The sequence below is a fragment of the Cherax quadricarinatus genome, chromosome 1 (assembly GCF_038502225.1).
Source record: "Cherax quadricarinatus isolate ZL_2023a chromosome 1, ASM3850222v1, whole genome shotgun sequence".
NCBI classification, from domain to species: Eukaryota; Metazoa; Arthropoda; class Malacostraca; order Decapoda; family Parastacidae; genus Cherax; species Cherax quadricarinatus.
In genome coordinates, this window is record NC_091292.1 from 38,738,920 (window position 1) to 38,762,787 (window position 23,868).

Genomic DNA, 23,868 nt, shown 5'->3' on the forward strand with positions numbered 1-23,868 from the left:
AGCTGGATAATGGCAGGTATCCACAGTCATCATATAGAGCCTGGGCAATGACAGGTATCCAGTCATCATACAGAGCCTGGGCAATGACAGGTATCCACAGTCATCATACAGAGCCTGGGCAATGACAGGTATCCACACAGTCATCATATAGAGCTGGACAATGGCAGGTATCCACAGTCATCATACAGAGGTGAACAATGGCAGGTATCCACAGTCATCATACAGAGCCTAGACAATGGCAGGTATCCAGTCATCATACAGAGCCTAGACAATGGCAGGTATCCACAGTCATCATACAGAGCCTGGACAATGGCAAGTATCCAAAATGTCATCATACAGAGCCTGGACAATGGCAAGTATACAAAATGTCATCATACAGAGCCTGGACAATGGCAGGTATCCAAAATGTCATCATACAGAGCCTGGACAATGGCAGGTATCCAAAATGTCATCATACAGAGCCTGGACAATGGCAGGTAATCGCAACCAATACAACATAGGTCTAATTCTTTGTACCTGACTTTCACTGGTTTCAAGAAACCTTCCTTGATGCAAATGAATCTATGATCTTAGCTTATAAATTTATAAATTTCATATCTTTCTGATAACAGTAAAGTTTTAAACATGGAAAACAAAATGAAAAAAAAAAGAAAAAAGTCATAGCCGGTAGATCAGTATACAACTTCCATATTGGTCACATTATTGATTCCAACATTAATACCAGGGGTTCCCCTGCCCCCATGGAAGTTAGTTTAATAACTTCATTATGTAGCCCATACCTCTCCTGTGAGCAAAAGATTATAGAGGTACATAATGGGTCCAGGGACTGGGCCACAAAGTTTTGACAGTTAAACAAGTTACAGTGGTAATGACCTATTTACATTTTATATCTAGTCACAATGGTACTGAGTTATTTATGCACCATGGAAGTGGGCTACAATAGTTTGCTAGTAGACCTAGTGTTAAGGAAGCCAACTATTATATCAACACCCAGGCAATGACTACCTATTGTCTCAAAAACAAACCAAACACATATTTACACTAAATTCCAACATATAATGGCAATTCGCCAAATCAGTCAAAATTCTCAACTTGTTCCTGCTGCAGGGTACTGACAAGGAGCAGGATAAAATGCAAAAGAAAGAAAGAAAAAGAGATAGTGTGTGAGTGTGTGAGAGTGATTAACAGAAATAGACAATAGTTGATAGTAAATACAGGATTATTTTATCCAAAATTTATGTGGAGCTACAACTCATCATAAAATGCTGATGATACAAATTGTAAAAAAAAAAAAAATTTTTACTGCATCCAGTGAAAAAAAAAAAAAAGTTTGGGAAGGAAATTACAAATTGAACACTGTAGGTAAGACAGCATGACTGATGCCATAACGTTATGTAATTACTGAAAGAACAATATTACTTACTTTAATGACAAATTTTATATTGAATATATAATTCAAATTATCTTCTCTGCCACAGATTACATTCAAATAATCTACAACATCTCTATCAAACCACTGGAAAAGGAAAAATAGAATTTTTAATCAAATGAAAGTGGTGTCTACAGCAGTGTAGACTGGCAGTGCTTCTGTCACTCACTGTTCTCATCAGAAGTTATTAATATAGTTTATGCTGTAGTTAATCACCATTTGGCAGATTGGTAAGCACACTTGTTTTAATTATTTAAGACACCTATACTCTATGTGCTTTAGCTCTTTGACCAAAAATAAGTTTCAATTATAACTTTCCTGGTCCATACATGTCAACACACATTAACATTGTACCAATGTAACATAATCAAATTTCATCAAGGAGGTTGAAGTTAGCCATGTTGTTAGCCTCAGACCAGGCTGCATGTCTAGCACCATCCATCTCTCCCGCCACAGTGTTATCACTCCTTAACCGGTGGGATGAACCTCCAATCTTTGAACCACAGTCAGGACATGTGCCTTCCTCCATGGCTCCTCCACACTCAGTGATGCAATATATATGTCCTTGAGGACACTTGTACCAGTGTCCTTGTCTCAGTCCCATAGTTGTCAAAATCATAATCTTCTCACTTTGACTGATTCCTAAGCCACCATAGTGCTTCTCACTTTCTTTAAGAAGAGCACAAACTTTTGTGTCCAGTATTGAATCAAATTTTACTGCAGGATCCATTAATTTATCCAACTGTGCCTTGATTACTCTGACACTTTCATTGCTGCTGGTCAGAAATTTTTCTTGAAAATTCCAGTAAGCAGGAAGAATCATTAGACGCTGCAGTTCACAGCTCACTTCTTCAACCATTTGAGGGGCAATGATGGTATTTTTTTGCATAACAAGTTCAACAATAGCTTCCACTCTGGGTCGTAAACGAGTTTCATTCTTAGACAACTTACACACTCCATGAATTCTACCAAGAAAATAGTCTACTCCTGAAGATGTATTTGTTTTTTCAGCCAAAGACATCAGAATGCTGGTTGCCTTTTTAAGGACTTGGGCTTGAAACTGGATAAGTCTCAGCTCTCCTTCACTGACAAAGACTTGCTTGTGACGCTTCATTACTCGACCAATACCAAGCTTCTGTTGTAGCTGCTTCACCCGAGACATGAAGTGCACAGCAATTTCAGGATCTGTGGATGCGATACATGATATATAGTATTTACCACAACCAAATGTACTGCGTAACATCTCCATTTATATAATTTTTTTTAAAAACACTGGCCATCTACCACCAGTGTAGAATGACTCACAAAAAAAAACATAACATCAACTCATAAAAACCACTTGTCTGCACTCACTGTGATGAAGCAAATATACCTCCCTCCCCCGCCACACACAAACACACACACACACACACACACACACACACACACACACACACACACACACACACACACACACACACACACACACACACACACACACAACCAAGAGGTATGCGAGGAGCTCAACACGTGATTTAAAGAAGTATTTGCAGTGGAAACTGGTGGAAATCAGAACAGGGAGGTACACCAACAAGTGCTGTATGAGGTACACATAACCGAGGAGGAGGTGAAGAAGCTGTTATGTGAACTTGATACCTCAAGGTCGTGGGACCAGACAACATCTCTCCGTGGGTCCTTAGAGAGGGAGCAGAGATGCTGTGTGTGCCACTAACAAAGATCTTCAACACATCCAATGAAACTGGGCAACTCCTTGAGGTATGGAAGATGGCAAACGTAGTCCCAATTTTTAAAAAAGGAGACAGACACAAGGCATTAAACTACAGACCTGTGTCACTAACATGTATAGTATGCAAAGTCCATCAGAAGGAGAGTGGTGGAGCACTTGGAAAGAAACAAGTGTATAATCGACAACCAGCACGGTATCAGGGAAGGAAAATCCTGTGTCACAGACCTATTGGAGTTTTATGACAAGGTGACAGAAGTAAGACAAGAGAGAGAGGGGTGGATATACTGCATTTTCTTGAACTGCAAGAAGGCCTTCGACACAATTCCTCACAAGAGGTTACTGCAAAAGTTAGAGGATCAGGAACACATAACAGGAAAGGCACTACAATGGATCAGAGAATACCTGACAGGGATGCAACAATGAGTCATGGTACGTGACAAGGTGTCAAAGTGGGCGCCTGTGACAAGCGGGGTTCCACAGGGGTCAGTCCTAGGACCTGTGCTGTTTTTGGTATATGTGAATGACATAATGGAAGGGATAGACTCAGAAGTGTCCTTGTTTGCAGATGATGTGAAGTTAATGAGAATTAAATCGGTTGGAGATCAGGCAGGACTACAAAGTGACCTGGACAGGCTACAAGCCTGGTCCAGTGACTGGTTCCTTGAATTTAACCCTGCCAAATGCAAAGTCATGAAGATCAGGGAAGGGCAAAGAAGACCGCAGACACAGTATAGTATAGGTGACCAAAGACTGCAAACCTCACTCAAGGAAAAAGACCTTGGGGTGAGTATAACACCAAGCACATCTCCTGAGGCGCACATCAATCAGATAACTGCTGCAGCGTATGGGTGTCTGGCAAACCTAAGGATAGTGTTCCGATACCTCAGTAAGGAATCGCTCAATTCTCTGTACACCATTTACATCAGGCCCATACTGGAGTATGCAGCACCAGTTTGGAATCCACACCTGGTCAAGCATGTCAAGAAATTAGAGAAAGTGCAAAAGTTTGCAACAAGACTAGTCCCAGAGCTAAGGGGATTGTCCTACGAAGAAAGGTTAAGGGAAATTGGCCTGACAACAATGGAGGACAGGAGGGTCGGGGAGACATGATAACGACATATAAAATACTGCGCAGAATAGACAAGGTGGATAAAGACAGGATGTTCCAGAGATGGGACACAGAAACAAGGGGTCACAATTGGAAGCTGAAGACTCAGATGAGTCAAAGGGATGTTAGGAAGTATTTCTTCAGTCTTAGAGTTGTCAGGCAGTGGAACAGCCTAGAAAGTGACGTAGTGGAGGCGGGAACCATACATAGTTTTAAGACGAGGTTTGATAAAACTCATGGAGCAGGGAGAGAGAGGACCCAGTAGCCATCAGTGAAGAGGCAGGGCCAGGAGCTATGACTCGACCCCTGCAACCACAAATAGGTGAGTACAAGGTGGACAGAGACAGGATGTTCCAGAGATGGGACACAGAAACAAGGGGTCACAATTGAAAGGCAAAGACTCAGATGAGCCAAAGATGTTAGGAAGTATTTCTTTAGTCATAGAGTTGTCAGGAAGTGGAACAGTCTGCCAAGTGATGTTGTGGAGGAAGGAACCATACATAGTTTTAAGACAAGGTATGATAAAGCTCAAGGAGCAAGGAGAGACCTAGTAGTGATCAGTGAAGAGGCAGGGCCAGGAGCTATGTCTTGACCCCTGCAACCATAAATAGGTGAGTACACACATGGAGAGCCAAGATGATGGATGTGGTACTGAAAAATCTCATGCATCAACATGTTAGGGACACTACCAGAGATAGAGAGAGAGAAAAGAGAGGATGAACAAGCAAGACTGGACCTCGTCTTCACCCTGAGTGGCTCGGACATTGAGGACATCACATATGAAAGGCCCCTCGATGCTAGTGATCACGTGGTTCTGAGCTTCAAATACATAGTAGTTACAAGTGGAGAGGATAACAGGAGTAGGACGGGAAAATCCAAATTACAAAAGAGGGGACTACACAGGCATGAGGAACTTCCTGGAGGAGGTTCAATGGGAAAGAGAATTGGTAGGAAAATCAGTAAACAAAATGATGGACGTGACAACGAAATGCAAGGAGGCACAGAAAAGGTTTGTTCCCAAGGGCAACAGAAATACGTAATGGGAAGACCAGAATGAGCTCTTGGTTTATCCAAAGGTGTAGGAAGGCAAAAACTAAGTGCGCTGAAGAATGGAAAAAGTACAGAAGGCAAAAGACCCAGGAAAATAAAAGAGATCTGTCGAAGAGCCTGAAACGAGTATGCACAGATAAGGAGGGGGGCCCAGCGACAATACAAAACATGACATAGCATCAAAAGTCAAGTCTGACCCAAAGCTGTCGTATAGCCACATCAGGAGGAAAACAACAGTCAAGGATCAGGTAATCAGACTGAAGATAGGTGGGGAGCTCACAAGAAATGACCAAGAAGTATATGAGGAGCTCAAAATGAGATTTAAGGAAGTATTTACAGCGGAGACAGAAAGGACTCAGGGAAGTCAGAATACAGGGGGGGGGGGGTACATCAACAAGGAATATACCAAGAAGTGCTGGATGAAATACATACAACCAAGGAGAAGGAGAAGGTGAACAGGCTGCTAAGTGACCCTATACCTCAAAGGACATCTCTCCATGGGTCCTTAGAGACGGAGCAAAGACACTGTGTGCCACTAAAAATTTTCAACACATCCACTGAAACTAGGCAACTACCTAAGGTATGGAAGACAGCAAATGTAGACCCTATTTTTAAGAAAGGAGACAGACACGAGGCACTAAACTACAGACCAGTATCACTGACATGTACAGTATGCAAAGTCATGGAGAAGATTATCAGGAGGAGAGTGATGGAGCACCTAGAATGAAACAAGCTTATAAATGACAACCAGCACAGATTCAGGGAAGGAAAATTCTGCGTCACAAACCTCCTAGAGTTTTATGACAAGGTAATGGAAGTAAGACACGAGAGAAAAGGGTGGGAAGACTGCATTTTCTTGGACTACAACAAGGCCTTCGACACAGTTCCTCACAAGAGATTAGCGCAAAAGCTAGAGGATCAGGCACGCATATCAGAAAGGGCACTGCAACGGATCAGAGAATACCTGACAGGGAGGCAACAAGTCATGGTATGTGATAAGGTGTCAAGAGTGAGCACCTGTGACAAGTGGGGTTCCACAGGGGTCAGTCCTAGGATCAGTGCTACTTTTAGCATATGTGAATGACATAACAGAAGGGATAGACTCAGAAGTGTCCCTGTTTGCATATAATGTGAAGATAATGAGGGGAAATAAATTGGATGAGGATCATGTAGGGCTACAAAGACACCTGGATGAACTGGAAGCCTGTTGCAGCAACTGGCTCCTTGAATTTAACCCCGCCTAATGCAAAGTCATGAAGATCAGGGAAGACCAAAGAAGACTGCAGACAGAGTATATGCTAGGTGTCCAAAGATTGCAAACCTCACTCAAGGATGATGATCTTGGGCTGAGTATAATACAGAGCACATCTCGAGGCACACATCAACCAGATAACTACTGCAGCATATGGGCACCTGGCAAACCTGAGAATCACATTCTGATACTTTAGTAAGAAATTGTTGAAGACTCTTTACAGTGCGTACGTCAGGCCCATATTAAAGTATGCGGCAACGAAGGACACAATTTCAAGACTTGCACCATCACCACTCCACCTAAATGCCTGACCTGCATACCTTTGCTGCCAAATGCCCTACCAGGCGAGAAGTACTCAAGAAACAACTTGAACACCAGAAGAAAACCACTACTCAGTCTACAACATATGCTATGACCAAGCTCCAAGCAGATACCACCAAGATTCTCAAAGTCACTCAAACTGCATCTTCCACTAGTACTACATCACCAATGATTCCTGCTGGCAATTCCACCAAAATTCTATACTGCATCATGTATGCCCATGTACATAATGTAGCCGCACCTGGATCATTCAACACCACCATCAATGAACTCTTCAAGCCCAACAATATGCCCAGCTTTACATTCCTTGAATCTCCATCTTCATCAGACATCATTCAATCCACTACCAGTATTGTCAATATTTCCACACCTCCACCACCACTACCACTTACCATGGCACCGCCTATTCCCACCAATGAGAGAGTGCCACCATATCCCACCCTCGCAACCGACCAATCAGCGACCTCGCCCGTCACAACACAGCCACCGCCAACCAAGAAACTTACTCCACCACAACCCGGTGCTATAACTTACACTGCTTTGGCCCAAGCAAACACCCTACCCACTACTACTACTGCCAGCCCTCCTGTGGCTACTCCAGCCCCTGAGGAGGAACTGTTATACATTGATACACCTTATACCTGGTTCTTCACCACTGACCAATACAAAGACGCAATGCTTGGCCATGAACTCTCCCAGAGACTCAAGGACGTAACTGTCAAGTTCACCCTCATTCCTGGGTTCACCACCACCATCGAAGCAATACTCCAAAACATCAACACTCCTCAAACAAGCACCATAAACCCATATGAAGTAGAATACCTCTCAAGAAAGAAGTTCAAATCTCTACTGAATGGCTCACCTCCACCCATATAACAAACTTCCAACCAACCAATCATTGTGAAGCTGAGTTCCCCAGCACTTTGCTATTGGCTAAAGCTGGGGTGTGACTCCAATTGACCCTAATATAGCTGTCTTCTCGGCCCTTTCTGCCGCCTCCTGCCTGCCTCCTGCCGTACAACCTCACGCACATTGTCAGCTGCCCACCGCTGATTCCAACAATCCTCACATGTTGACAGCAACGCCTGCAGTACACCTGCACAAATTGACCAAGGTGGACAGGGCACTTACCTTTATCTTCCCTCCTCCTCAACCATCCCAACCCTTTCCGATATTTCCATCCTTTCCCATCCTTCTTCCTTCCCCATCTTACCAAAGCTCTGGTCAGCTACCTCATATCTCACAGTCAGGAGCAGAAATGGCCGCTGTGGTGGCCTTATACACCCCAACAACAACAATGGCCACCATCCCCACTACCACCAGCCACATACATAATGATACATTTCATTCATTCTTGTGTATATATCATGTTTCTATGTTATTAATATTGTTTATTATGTCATATTAGACGAATTTTGAGAGATAAATAAGCCATAGAGTTGATATTAGTGAAATACTGAAGTATTTTGCCATGCCTGGAATTCCGCTGGAACAGATTATTGCCATTTCAATTAATTTAAATGAGGAAAATTGACTCAACAGACAAGCAAATCAGGATGTGAGCAAGGTCATGGAATGAATTAAACTTGTAAGCCAAGGTTCCATTGTATCCTTTTGGTTATGCGATATTTCATCATTTCTAAATGATCAAACCTCCTTAAGAACCCGTCCTCTACCCTCTCCACACCTTCTATATATAATATTCTAGATATAATATTCTATACATAATATAGATTATATATATAATATTCTATACATAATATTCAAACAAGAAATTGGTTTCAAAGATATCTCCAGTATTGCTGGTCCATATACAAGTGTTAGTATCACTATACTCTGGTACATACCCTCTATGACTCCATCATAGATAAACCTCTTCTTTCCATTACTTCAATACTACACATACTTTTCTCCTCACCTGTTCTATGATTCACTATAAGAATTGCTCAGACAACTCTTGCTTCACCTGACTATAACTAGACATGAAAAAAGCTACTCTAAAAGTAAATATTATTATTTTTTAACACATGAGCCATCTCCCACCAAAGTAGGGTGACCTGAAAAAGAAGAAAAACTTTCATCATTCACTCTATCATTGTCTAGCTGGAGGCGTGCTGATACTGCAGTTTGGATGTCTCTCCAGACTGCAAACATTCTCACACCTTCTTCAGGGTGCAGGCACTGTACCCCCCACCTCCAGGACTCAAGTCTGGCTGACAGGTTTCTCTGAATCCCTTCATAAATTTTACCTTGCGCACAATCGAACAGAACATAATGTCCCCAAAGCTTTAGGTCTCAGGTGGCAAGATGAAAGTTTTTTTTAAATCTGACCTGTTTTTTCCCTCATGACGATGAAGAAGAGTCCTTAGCAATTTACAAAAATTTATCAGTCATGTTTTCTTATTTCTAGAGCAATGTTGTGATACTATGAAGAGGATTTAAAAAAACTCATACAGTAAGTGACTGCAAAAGAAATTATCAATGCAACAGAAATCAGGAGGTAGGTTACTGAAAGCAGTGAAGAGTTTTTACGAGGATAGTGAGGCTCAAGTTAGAGTATGTAGGAAAGAGGGAAATTATTTCCCAGTAAAAGTAGGCCTTAGACAAGGATGTGTGATGTCACCATGGTTGTTTAATATATTTATAGATGGGGTTGTAAGAGAAGTGAATGCGAGGGTCTTGGCAAGAGGCGTGGAGTTAAAAGATAAAGAATCACACATAAAGTGGGAGTTGTCACAGTTGCTCTTTGCTGATGACACTGTGCTCTTGGGAGATTCTGAAGAGAAGTTGCAGAGGTTGGTGGATGAATTTGGTAGGGTATGCAAAAGAAGAAAATTTAAAGTGAATACAGGAAAGAGTAAGGTTATGAGGATAACAAGAAGATTAGGTGATGAAAGATTGGATATCAGATTGGAGGGAGAGAGTATGGAGGAGGTGAACGTATTCAGATATTTGGGAGTGGACGTGTCAGCGGATGGGTCTATGAAAGATGAGGTGAATCATAGAATTGATGAGGGAAAAAGAGTGAGTGGTGCACTTAGGAGTCTGTGGAGACAAAGAACTTTGTCCTTGGAGGCAAAGAGGGGAATGTATGAGAGTATAGTTTTACCAACGCTCTTATATGGGTGTGAAGCATGGGTGATGAATGTTGCAGCGAGGAGAAGGCTGGAGGCAGTGGAGATGTCATGTCTGAGGGCAATGTGTGGTGTGAATATAATGCAGAGAATTCGTAGTTTGGAAGTTAGGAGGAGGTGCAGGATTACCAAAACTGTTGTCCAGAGGGCTGAGGAAGGGTTGTTGAGGTGGTTCGGACATGTAGAGAGAATGGAGCGAAACAGAATGACTTCAAAAGTGTATCAGTCTGTAGTGGAAGAAAGGCGGGGTAGGGGTCGGCCTAGGAAAGGTTGGAGGGAGGGGGTAAAGGAGGTTTTGTGTGCGAGGGGCTTGGACTTCCAGCAGGCATGCGTGAGCGTGTTTGATAGGAGTGAATGGAGACAAATGGTTTTTAATACTTGACGTGCTGTTGGAGTGTGAGCAAAGTAACATTTATGAAGGGGTTCAGGGAAACCGGCAGGCCGGACTCGAGTCCTGGAGATGGGAAGTACAGTGCCTGCACTCTGAAGGGGTGTAAATGTTGCAGTTTAAAAACTGTAGTGTAAAGCACCCTTCTGGCAAGACAGTGATGGAGTGAATGATGGTGAAAGTTTTTCTTTTTCGGGCCACCCTGCCTTGGTGGGAATCGGCCAGTGTGATAATAAAAAAAAATAATAATAATAATAACAGAAATCATTGACATTCTACCATTTGACATCATTTTACATACAAAATATTAGAAAGAGGGAAGTGAAACAAAGAACCGATGACACATTATTCATGTAACCTAATGTTGCATCATTCCACCTTTACCTCTACCTGTTTAATTCTTGAATGTATAGTATGAGAGACTCATAGAATAAACATTGTCAACTGTGACCCAATGTCCTCCTCTTGTCAGGCTATCTTGTCCATACTAAGCTTACAGGGTCCCGCTACAATAACTAGTAACCAAAATATAAACTATCAAGCAATCTAACGGGAAAGTCATAATGGAGGTCAAGCATGCATGAAAATGCAGCCTCTTACAGCAACTTGTGAGCCACCTGAAGAATGCTCAACCTCGGCACCACTCACCATGGTGTCTCGTGTAACAGAAAATGACAACATGTTGAAATTCTTTGACTTATTTTGCAGTATCTGATCATTTTTTGCAGGCACTGTACAGTACTGTCAATTTAAAATCTTACCTTGCAAGATCAATTCAATATCCTTCCTTTTTATTTTTGACTGAGATTGATAATATTTGTTCTTGACAGCTTTCACTGTTTCATAAGTCTTAAGTATTATGTCCTGATAGCGACGATTGTTGTACATGGGCTTCCTGCATTTTGGACAAGTCTTCATTCCAATTTCATTGTTGTCCTGAGTGAGCCAGCCCTCCAGGCCCTGCACCTCAATACTGTGACCACAGTCTTCCAACAACACAAACCTGAAAATATGTATTTTTATCAAATGAATTTCTTAAATCTTAGAGATGTAATTTCCACTCCACTTCTTGGATGCATTATATTCCTCTGTCAACACTTGGCTACCACCCACAGCATTGCTACAGAGGTGCACAATAAAGATATTAAATTAAGTGTAGCAGTGGAGTGGTTTTATCTAAATATTTGCTATATATTTTAGCTAACAGTAACTTCTGGTTCTGAAGAGCATTAAAAACATTAATATACCTTTAAGCTATTTTTCCTAAATCATAGTAATCACAGTAATTTTAAAAAGCAGGATGTATAAACAACCTTGAAATGAATGGTAAAGAAAATAATTAAACCACATCCTTAGAAAAAAAATATAATTTCATTAATGGGCTATCAGTGTGCAGCTTAGACAACTTCCAACATGTGAACATCTGAGACTGTAAAAGATCCTGTGAAGTGAACATTCCTTACAAACTACCACAGGCACAGAGTCACTACCTTTACCAGGAATGTAATGAGTCCATTACAAACTTTCTAAAGAAAATGAACCTAAAACTGAATAAAAGTAGGTACATAAGCAGCAGTAGGGATTAAATGGTTACAATCATAAGCATAATTTTTAAAAGGGTGGACTGGTAAGCCAGCGGAAGGCCTCTGTCAGATGACGGAAAGCTCCTGCAGCTGGTCATCATAACTAAGACCAGCTACCTTCCTCATACATGTACTTGATCACTACCTTCCTCATACATGTACTTGATCACTACCTTCCTCATACATGTACTTGATCACTACCTTCCTCATACATGTACTTGATCACTACCTTCCTCATACATGTACTTGATCACTACCTTCCTCATACATGTATTTGATCACTACCTTCCTCATACATGTACTTGATCACTACCTTCCTCATACATGTACCTGATCACTACCTTCCTCATACATGTACTTGATCACTACCTTCCTCATACATGTACCTGATCACTACCTTCCTCATACATGTACCTGATCACTACCTTCCTCATACATGTACTTGATCACTACCTTCCTCATACATGTACCTGATCACTACCTTCCTCATACATGTGCTTGATCACTACCTTCCTCATACATGTTTTGCCAGCCACTGGATGGCGAAACGTCCACAACAAAGGCACCCAGACGCCGCACATGTGTCTTAATTTCATCATAAGTAGTAGTAGTAGTAGTAATTTGTGTATGTTTTAAATATCGTATATTAAGTATGAGACGGGGAGCCAGGGCTACCTACACCTGGGCTACCTGCACCTGGCTTCCTACAAATAAGTACTACTCACCTCTCTCCCTACATTAAGATTACAAATACACTTTAAGATAAGTAATGAATTTACTGTGAATGTATTTTACTTTGTGTGTTTTTAATGCCTAATTCTATTACTAACTTCATATAATTTAGTGTAAACTTGTTGTCTGACATTTATATGCATTTATAAATGGAAAAAAAATGACGTTCTGCCTTCCGGCGATGTCTGCTTTCCAGCGACAGCTTGGAACCTAACCCGCCATATAAGTGGGGCCCTACTGTACACTGCCAGAAGCACACATTAACCAGGTAACTGCTGCGGCATATGGGCACCTGGCAAACCTGAGAATAGCATTTCGGTACCTCAGTAAGGAATTGTTCAAGACTTTATACACTGTGTACGTCAGGCCCATACTGGAGTGCGCAGCACCAGTTTGGAACCTACTTATGATTACAGAGGTTGATTTTCAGCTCTTGGCCCTTAACTTGCCACCCTTCAAATTCACTCCCTCACTGACTTGTGAGCCCTATCATACCTGCTCTTAAAACTATGTATAGAGTCTACCTTCACCACTTCCTCACCAAGAACATTATACTTCCCAACCACCCTGTGGCTCACTGCTGTCTTTTAAGTTCCAGCTGTGTCCCCAAGTTCCCATTTCTTGCCTCTCAAACAGCCTGTCCCTGTCTATCTTAATAATTCCCTGAATATTTTGTATGTAGTTATCATGTCCCCCAGTTCTTCTGTCCTCCAATGTTAAGATTCAGTTCCATTAGCTTCTCCTAGTAGCTCATGCCTCTTAACTCAGGGGCATGCCTTGATGCATGCTTCTGTGTTGTCTCCATATGCTTAATATGTTTTGTCAGGTGTGAGTTCCATACTGGTGCTGCATACTCAAAGCTGCACCTATTGTGGTATATAAAAGGTCAAGAAAGATGTTTGAGATTCCTTAGACTTACCACATGAGCACTGGCTGCAGAGGTTATTCAGTTAATGTGAGCCTCTGGTGATATACTGGGCACTGTGCTTACCCCTAGATCCTTCTCTTGAATGAAGTCCATAGCCTCTATCCCCCTAGTCTATACCTCAATTAAGCAACCACTTATCTAACCACAGAAACCATGATTCATCAGACTGGACCATGATTTTACCAATTTTCAACTGTCAGGTATTGGTCAGACTGTGCCCACTGTAGCCTCAGTTTCCTGTTTTAAACTGACAGGAGTGGAATCCAGTTTGGTCTTCTGCTGCTATAGCCCATCCACTAGAAGGTTCAACATACTATGCATTTAGAGATTCTCTTCAGCATACCACTGTTGTAATGCATGGTTATTTGAGATACTGTCACCTTCCTGACTGTTTATTCTCACTTTTGTCACTGAATGTTTAGTGTTTTTCACACCATTCTCTGTAAACTCTAGAGACTGTTGTGCATGAAAATCCCAGGAAATCTGCAGTTTCTGAGACACTTGAACCACCGCGTCAGTCTGGCACTAACAATCATTCCACGGTCAAAGCCACTTAGATCACATTTCTTTCCCATTCTGATGTTTGGTCTGAACAACAGCTGAACCTCTTGACCATGTCCAAATGTGTTTAAGCACTGAGGTGCTGCCATGTCACCAATTGATTAGATATTTGCATTAATGAGCCGGTGTGCCTACTAAAGTGGCAACTGAGTTTATATACAATGCACACAATAAAAACCTTTTCTGAAACTCTTCCTGGATAGCTGCAACACAGCCTATAGGTTTAATATAAAACACAAAAATCTCTGATACTCCCTGTGTTCAACTCAACCTGAGTAAAAACTCTATGTGCATACATGGTCCTAAAATCTGGAAGACTATCTGAAGATTCCAGAGATTCACTATGCTAACTGCTTCAAAGCTACTGTAAGAAACTGCCTTATCTTAATATGATTCTTGACAACAAAACACAATATCAAACAAATTCAGAAACCTGTCTGTTGTCATCCAATTCCCTCTGTGTACTTCTTGTTTCAACTTCTTTCTGCTCCCATATACAGTAAAATATGTTGTGATCCCTTCTTTCATACATAGTTCTTCTTCTTTGTCTTTACTTCCTATCCCCATGGATGGAGAAATAATTCTCAGTGAACTTGTATGTATGTCATTACATTTTGTACTGTAATTTAATTAACTAATACGACTCACTCTGGTAGAACTAGACACTAACATTTTTTTTATTTTCTGAATTAAGTGGTAACTTGTACAGTGGTACAAGTTACCACTGTACAACCTGAACAATTATGGAAGTGTATTATTGTAAGTGCTTTTGTAAGTGTATTTTTGGGGGTCTGCAACGGACTAATCTAATTTACATTATTCCTTATGGGAACAAATTCATTCAGTAACGGCACTCGAAGAGCCTTCTGGAACGAATTATGGCCGAAACCCGGGGTACCACCATATATATTTTTAAGTTGCAATTAATACCATGTATTAGGACCCACAAAAATAAAAAATAAAACTATGTAAAATTTAAATATAATATACGCTACGTTTTACCTGAAATGCTATGCATTCTTTGAGTCTTCACAATATTGCATATTTTATACAGTAATTCAAAAACGAAGATTTGTTTAGTTTGAAAAACAAGGATAAAATTAACAAATAACAGATCTCTGGAACATAACCATACTTTACTCATATGTTCTTCATTTCTCATAATTCTATTTTACTGTTAGTTTAAGTTTAATATGTTTATTATGCACCCCACACCAGTCGACTAACACCCAGATGAACAAGGAAAAATGCCTGGAACTAGTGCTCATATTGGTGAATTTAAAGCCAGCAAAGGTTGGTTTGAGAGATTTAAGAATCGTAGTGACATACACAGTGTGATAAGGCCTGTTCTGGAAGAAAATGCCAAACAGGACCTACAGTACTCAGGAGGAAAAGGCACTCCCAGGACACAGTGTCTCATCAGTCATTGCTGCATCTTCAATAAAGGTAAGTGTCATTTATTCTTCATTTAGTAGAGTAGTGTATGCACAATATATACTGTGCATGTACTACTCTACTATTGTGCATGTATCCTTCTCTTTGTGTGTAGGAAAATGTATATTTCATGTGGTAAAATTTTTTTTTCATACTTTTGGGTGTCTTGCACGGATTAATTTGATTTCCATTATTTCTTATGGGGAAAATTCATTCGCATAACGATAATTTCGCATAACAATGAGCTCTCATGAACGGATTAATATCATTATGCGGGGGTCCACTGTATTCAGAGTGATGGCACTGAGAACGTAAATCTATGTTAGGACAGTTAATGGGTTAATACTGCAGCTTTATAACTGTAGTGTAAGCACACTTCTGGCAAGACATCGATGGAATGAATGATGATGAAAGTTTTTTCTTTTCGGGCCACCCTGCCTTGGTGGGAAACGGTTGATGTGTTAATAATAATTTATCTTCTAAGAATGTATAATCAATACTGAAGTAACTTCTTTCTTACCTTGAATCGTCATCATCTTCAAAGCCCAACAACATGAACTCCGTGAGTTCATCAAAATTACAGATGCGACACAGTGGAGGACAAGGATCACCACAGAAGCCAACACATGGATGACCACACTTCAACTTCTTAGGACAAGGATGATCACATGGCTTTCTTGAACACTTGTCACCACAAAGTTTATCACACTTCTGATGCTTGCAGTTCCACTCACATGACATCTGCAATGATATAAAAATAATAACTGGATGTGAAAAGTGGGTTATAGTAAGTATTTAAGCACCTGGAGAAGAGAGAAGTGTATAAGAGAGAGAGAGAGAGAGAGAGAGAGAGAGAGAGAATTTGGGAGATGTTGAGTGAGTGCATGGGGGTTGATGAACCAACTGAGAGAGTACCTGTGGTGGGGGACCTAAATGCTGAAGTAGGAGAAACATTTAGAGAGGGTGTGGTAGGTAAGTTTGGGGTGCCAGGTGTAAATGATAATGGGGGGGGGAGAGGCTTCAATTGAAATATGTACAGAAAGAGGTTTGATAATAAGTAATACATATTTTAAGAAAAAGAGGATAAAAAAGTACAGCCTCTCCTCATTTAGTAACAGAGTTCTGTTCCTCAGACCACGTCGGTAAACGAATTCGGCACTAAACAAGGAGCATACTATAATAGTAGTGGGTTTGTGTCAACCATCTTCGATACGGTTTTAATAACATTTTTATAATATTTTTAAATGTTTATACAGCACATTGCAATAACCAAAACAGAGGAAATCAGCTCTAACACACATTATTTCAGTATGCATACTGGTCAGAGAATCCGTTGTAAGTCTGAGTCATCAGTAAACGAGTACATCGCCAAATGAGGAGAGGAAGTATACAAGATATGATATAACACGTAATGAAAGTAGTTTTTTACATTATGTATTGGTAGATAAAAGACTGATGGGTAGACTTCAGGATGTGTACGCTTACAGAGGGGCAACAGATATAACGAATCATTTTTAGTTCTAGCTACAGTTAGAGTAAGAGGTAGATGGGGCAAAAAGAAAATGGCAACAACAAGAGAAATGTGAAAGTTCATAAACTAATGGAGGAGGAAGTTAGGGTGAGATATAAGCAAATATTGGCAGAAAGGTGAGGTAGTGAGAGTAAAGTGGACCCTCAGTTAACGGCGGCATCGGCCAATGGCAAAATCGGTTAGCGGCACGTTTTTGCGTCAAAATATTGGCTCAGCTAACGCCTAAGAACACGGTTTAGGGCACTTGTCCCGAACGTGTTCTCACAGCCTGAGCTGTGGCCACCCATCCACTCCACATACAGTGTGCCATTGTTTACAAGGCAGTGAGGATGATTCCACGCATACATGCGATATATTTTGTGTTATTCCATTGTTTTTAGTGCTTGTAACTGCTAAATATGCCACCAAGGGCCCAAAGAAAGCTTCTAGTGGCAGCCCTGTGGTAAAGAAGGAAAGAAGCACAATAGAATTCAAGAAAAAATCCGTAGCAAAGTACCAAAGTGGAGGAGGAAGAGAGGGGAGAATATGCCTTCTGGAGTGATTCAGTGATTCTACGATATGTACGATACTAAAGCAGTAGGTATCGATAAACAGTGATAAAGTGTAGAATTAACAATGTAGTAAGTAAGTTAACCGAGTAAGCGATAGAAAAACAACACGAAAGTAACTCTCCAATATTGTTGGATGCGTATAGGGCCGTTGTATCTGAATGGGGCCGCTGAACGTACGCCGCCCTGCTACATATCTTCCACCACCCCAAACCTCTGCCAGCATCTCCTCCATCAAACTAATTAAACTAACATCTCCTCCAAGGTAAGTGTAAATATAAAGTGTAGGTATAAAAGTAAATATAAGTGTAAATATAAAAGGACCCCAATGGAAATACGTAAGTCACTCTGACTCTTTTGGGTTATCCTAAGTACTTTACACATATGCTGGTATGTATGATAATCTATGTACATAACTGTATTTGTGTATACCTGAATAAACTTACTTATTTATAAATTAAAATGTAAATACTTCTTATTTATAAATTACGTACATTACATGTGAATAGTGGTGGTGAGTTCTGCTGCTGCCTCGCCACCACCACCATGGTCTATGCACAGCTTCTCTCAGTGGCCCTTATGAACCCAACAACAACACTTCCACCACTTACTCTTCACACACATTATGACATATTTTATTCATTTTAGAGTATATATCATGTTTCTATGTTATTAATAGTGTTTATTATGTCATTTTAGATGAATTGTGATAGATAAATAAGCTGTAGAGATGATATTAGCGTCATATTGAAGCATGATAAACTCATCTCCCTCTTGCCTCCTACCTCTCTTCCATACACCAACAAGAGTCAGTAAAGGTAAGTGTGATGTTAAATGTTCATTTATCCATTTTATTAGTGCTTTATATTTATTTGTCATTGTTTTCTGTATGTATATCTATATTTAATCTTTATAAAAATATTTTTTCTTAATACTTTTGGCGGTCTGAAACGGATTAATTGGATTTCCATTATTTCTTATGAGGAAAATTAATTCGGATAACGTCAAAATCGGTTAAGGCAAGCCTTCTGGAACGGATTAATGCCGCTAACTGAGGGTCCACTGTATAGGTAATGCAGAGGTTGAAGAGAGGTGGAATAGTTTTAAAAATGTGGCATTAGCATGTAGAGCAGTAGTTTGTGGCTATAGGAGGGTGGGTGCTGGAGGAAAAACGAGTGATTGGTGGAAGATGAAGTAAAGGGTGTGATAAAAGAGAAAAAGGTTGCTTATGAAATGTTTTTACAAAGCACATGCGATATATGAAGGGAGGAGTATCTGGAGAGTAAAAGAAAGGTGAAAAGAGTGGTGAGAGAGTACAAAGGCTAAGAGTGGGTGAGGCACTGTCAACAAATTTTGCTGAGAATAAGAAAAATTTTTGAAGTGAGATAAATGGGTTAAGAAAGCCTAGGGAACAAACTGATTTGACAATTAACCCGTAAACAGTCCAAATGTATATATGTGTTTTTTTCAACATTTGAAAGTATGTAAAAAAAGTAGATCTTCTTTCTATTTTTCTACATTTGAAAATGTGTAAAAAACTTTGATCTACTTTTTTTTTTGTTATATTTGAAAATATGTAAAAAAAAATTAGATCTGCTCTTGTAGCACTACACATGTGAACGTAGATCTGCTTGAACTGTTTACGGGTTAAAAACAGAATTGGGGAGTTAGTAGAGGGGAATTAGAAGGTATTTTGAAGATGAAAGGAATATTTTGAGGGACCATTAAATGTTGATGAAGAGAGGGAGGCAGTAATATCATGCATTGGCCAGGGAGGTATAATATCATTTAGGAGTAAAGAAGAGCTGGATGTGGGTGTGGGGGAGGTGCATGAGGCATTACATAGAATGAAAGGGGGTAAAGCAGCTGGAACTGATGGGATCATGACAGAAATGTTAAAAGAAGGGGGATATAGTTTTGGAGTGGTTGGTACTTTTGTTCAATGCATGAAAGAGGGGAAGGTACCTAGGGATTGGCAGAAAGCATGTATAGTTACTTTATATAAAGGGAAGAGGGACAAAAGAGGATGTAAAAATTGTAGAGGAAAAAGTTTACTGAGTATACCAGGTAAAGTGTATGGTAGGGTTATTACTGAATGAATTAGAGGCAAGACAGAGAACAGGATCACAGAAGAGCAATGAGGCTTTAGAATGGGTAGGGGATGTGTAGATCAAGTGTTTACATAGAAGCATATATGTGAATAATATATAAAGGTAGGGAAGTTTTCATTGCATTTATGGATTTAGAAAAGGCATATGATACGGTGGATAGGAGAGCAATGTGGCAGATGTTGCAAGTGTATGGAATAGGTAGTAAGTTACTAAATGCTGTAAAAAGATTTTACGAGGACAGTGAGGCTCAGGTTAGAGTGTGTAGGAGAGAGAGGGAGATTACTTTCCAGTAAAAGTAGGCCTTAGACAGGTATGTGTAATGTCACCATGGTTGGTTAACACATTTATAGATGGGGTTGTAAAAGAAGTAAATGCTAGGGTGTTGGGGAGAGGGACAGGATTCAATTATGGGGAATCAAATGCAAAATGGGGGTTGACACAGTTACTAAAAATTGTAAAGGGTAGTGGATGAGTTTGGGGGTGTGTGTAAAGGAAGAAAGTTGAAAGTGAACATAGATGAAAGTAAGATGATAAGGGTATCAAACGAGTTACGTAAAGAAAAACTGGATATCATATTGGAGGGAGGGTGTATGGAAGAGATATTTGGGAGTAGACTTGTCAGCAGATGGGTTTATGAAAGACGAGGTAAACTATAGAATTGATGAAGAAAAATGGGTGGGTGGTGCACTGAGGTATCTGTGAAGACAAAGAATATTATCCATACAGGAAAAGAAGAGAATGTGTGAAAGTATAGTGGTACTAACACTCTTATGTGGGTAGGAAGCATGGGTTGTAAATGCTGCAGCCAGGAGGAGGATGGAGGCAGTGGAGATGTTGTGTCAAAGGCAATGTGTAGTGTAATTATTACGCAGACAATTTGAAATGTGGAAATTAGGAGGTGTGGAGTTACTAAAAGTATTACTCAGAGGGCTAAGGAGGGGTTATTGAGGAGGTTTGGTCATTTAGAGAGGATGGAGCAAAATAGGATGACTTGGAGGGTGTATACATCCGAAGTTGAGGGGGAGGAACAGGTAGGGGTTGTTCTAGAAAAGGATGGAGGGAGAGAGTAAAAGAAGTTTTGTATGCTTGGACATACAGCAGGCACGTGTAAGCATGTTAGATAGGAGTGGAGACAAATGGTTTTTGGAACTTGATGAGCTGTTTGAGTGTAAGCAGTGTTATATTTTGTGAAGGGATTCCAGGAAACCGGTTAACTGGATTTGAGTACTGGAAATGGGAAATAAGTGCAATTTAAAGAAGGGCTTTGGGAAATTGGCTGTTTGGAGTGACATCTGAACTGTCGTATCTGAGTGCATCGGCAAAGACAGTGATTATGTGTGAATGATGGTGAAAGTGTTGAATGATAGTGTTTCTTTTTTTCATGGGTCATCCTGCCTTAGTGGGAGACAACTGACATATTACAAACAAAAATAATCACATATGACTCAAAGCCCCTAAATTTAATGATAATGTACTGATCAATGTATTGATCAACATTTTTTTTGTGCCTGAAATTTCCTTCAGTTATGAATGAGGAGAGAGCCTACAGACTTCATATGTAAAAGATATTGATACCTGAGTATACTGAATGGGGTTAGTTACTTAGTAGCCATGACAGTTCCTCTGCATGGAGTGTGTCTATTTGCAGCCATGAGAATGACTATACAAATAAATAAGCATGCTTCAGAACAAGGTGCATACAATTCTATGGCACTGCAGATCAAGTAAGAAAATACATTTGTTTTTTAACCTTTTAAGGGGTGGGTCCCATTGTTCTATGGCTCTGAAGACCAGGTCGGTCCTGTAGTTCTACAAGATGAGCTCAGCTCACTCAGATAAGCTGTGAGTGGTAAATCTGGGCTTATATATGAAAGAATGAGTTTTTGCAATAATGTGCACCATATACAAAAATCCTGCAACACGAAGTACATAATAAGAAAAAAACTGTGACTGTGTTTTGGGATTAAAACAGCCACTGTGTGGTGTATTTTTATATGGTTTTTATGATTATATTCTTGGTTTCTTGAACTCTTTTGACAGAACAGAAGATATATTACAGAAATTGACATGATTGATTGGTTTCAGGACAAAGTAGCTTGAAATTGCACTCAAAGTAGCAGAAATGCTCAACCTCTGTTGATATTCAAGAGTACACAAATGACGTTGCTCGACCAATATACGACCATCTGGCCAGTCTAATATGCATTTACAATTTTTTTTTTTCAACAAGTCGACCGTCTCCCACCGAGGCAGGGTGACCCAAAAATGAAAGAAAATCCCCAAAAAGAAAATGCTTTCATCATCATTCAACACTTTCACCTCACTCACACATTATCACTGTTTTTGCAGAGGTGCTCAGAATACAACAGTTTAGAAGCATATACGTATAAAGATACACAACATACCCCTCCAAACAGCCAATATCCCAAACCCCTCCTTTAAAGTGCAGGCATTGTATTTATGTATTTATTGTATTTATGCAGTAGTCTGCATAAATATTTTATGATTTGTGTGAATAAAAAATCAAAATGAAAAGGAAGTGTAATATAGGAGAGACCAGGAGATGTGACTAATGAACAGAACAAATGTTATTTTAGGGTCAGAAATGTCTGCATTGTTTATTCTGGACCCTATTTTGAAACTGGCCAAATTACCAATTTTTGATCACTTTATTGGGTAGTTGAAATATTTGAATGGGCAGTTGCTTGTACTCAATAAACAGAATGGAAGGCATACTAGCAACACAGCTAAAACTTTCGTCAACTGGAATAATGGTATTGGCCTAAAATCAGACTCAAAATGGACAAAATTCAAATTCAAATTCAAAGTTTATTCTCTATAAGGATTACAATGCTGAGTTTACAGAATTTGGTTATTGTGTGGTTTACATGTAGTAAAATAATGATTACAGAGTGTACCACTAGAACACCTAGCATGGCTAGGCATTTCGGGCAGACTTAGTTTAATTCTTAATTTTAAAATATTACAAATTATGAGGTAAGTTGGTATTATGGCTAAGTGACTAAATACTAGTTTGTGAGTTTAGCAATGTGAATGCTTTTGTTTTGGCACAGTACATAGTTTTAGTATTGGAGTATCACAGGATTCATTATTTTACATTATTTTAAGATTGAGATTAATATTTCTGTTTATGGTCAAATGGGTGAGTGAGTGTAAGTGTGAACCACCAGGTGGTATTCGTGTAGTTAGTTGACGGGGTGTATCAGGGAGATAAGATGTTTTCTAATGGTAGTTTTGAAGGTGATGAATGTGTCTGCAGTTCTAGAGTTCTCAGGTAGGGTGTTCCAGATTTTAGGGCCTTTGACATACATTGAATTTTTGTAAAGGTTTAGTCGGACACGGGGAATATCGTAGAGATGTTTGTGTCTGGTGTTATGCCTGTGGGTTCTGTCAATCACCAATGCGTAAATATCACTGACACAGCAAAATTTGTGAAATCGTAATTTTATATTTTTTCACCAATTTTGTACATTTTATTTTATTATCTTCAGTAAAAGATTCTCTACCATTTTATACGAAAAATAACAATTTCAGTAACCTGTTGTAATTTCACTATACTGAGTCACACTATAAAACTGAAGATCAATGAACCAGTTTAAATAATATATAAATGTTTCATAACTGCCAACTTTGTAATTACTGAACCTTTCTTACTGAAGGAATAACTGTATTTAACTACACAAGAAGTCTTACATAATGCTATGTCTAGTTCCTACGTAGTCTTGTTGAAAATAGTATTAAATATAAACAAGTGTAAGATTAAGACATATATGCAACAGCTGGAATCTTCACTGATGTAATCAGTCCATCAACCTTCCAGAAAAAGTATTTGAGGTGGTCAGTCCCTCTTTTCATCTTTATTTAATTTCTATTGCTCCCTATGTATTTGACTGAAGAAGCCTATCGTGTAGATGAAATGGTTCATCAATAGAGACACCAAAGTGTACATGTATTTTAATCCTCATCTTAAGTAGTGTGTAAGTCTTATGATTACTTGCCAGAACATTACAT

At 39.8% G+C, this 23,868-nt stretch overlaps 1 protein-coding gene across 1 annotated transcript in view; it reads right to left on the reverse strand.

Moving 5' to 3' along the window:
- Positions 1 to 569: 569 nt before the first annotated feature.
- The window catches only part of LOC128685235 (NFX1-type zinc finger-containing protein 1-like), a 356,060-nt gene continuing 332,761 nt past the window's right edge, over positions 570 to 23,868 (reverse strand). Inside the window, exons 11-13 of the mRNA XM_070080420.1 lie at positions 16,167 to 16,387; positions 11,170 to 11,411; positions 570 to 2,614 (exon numbers count right to left, since the gene is read on the reverse strand). Of these exons, the coding sequence (XP_069936521.1) occupies positions 1,797 to 2,614; positions 11,170 to 11,411; positions 16,167 to 16,387 (1,281 nt within the window). The 3' untranslated portion in view covers positions 570 to 1,796. The remainder of the gene's footprint in view (positions 2,615 to 11,169; positions 11,412 to 16,166; positions 16,388 to 23,868) is intronic.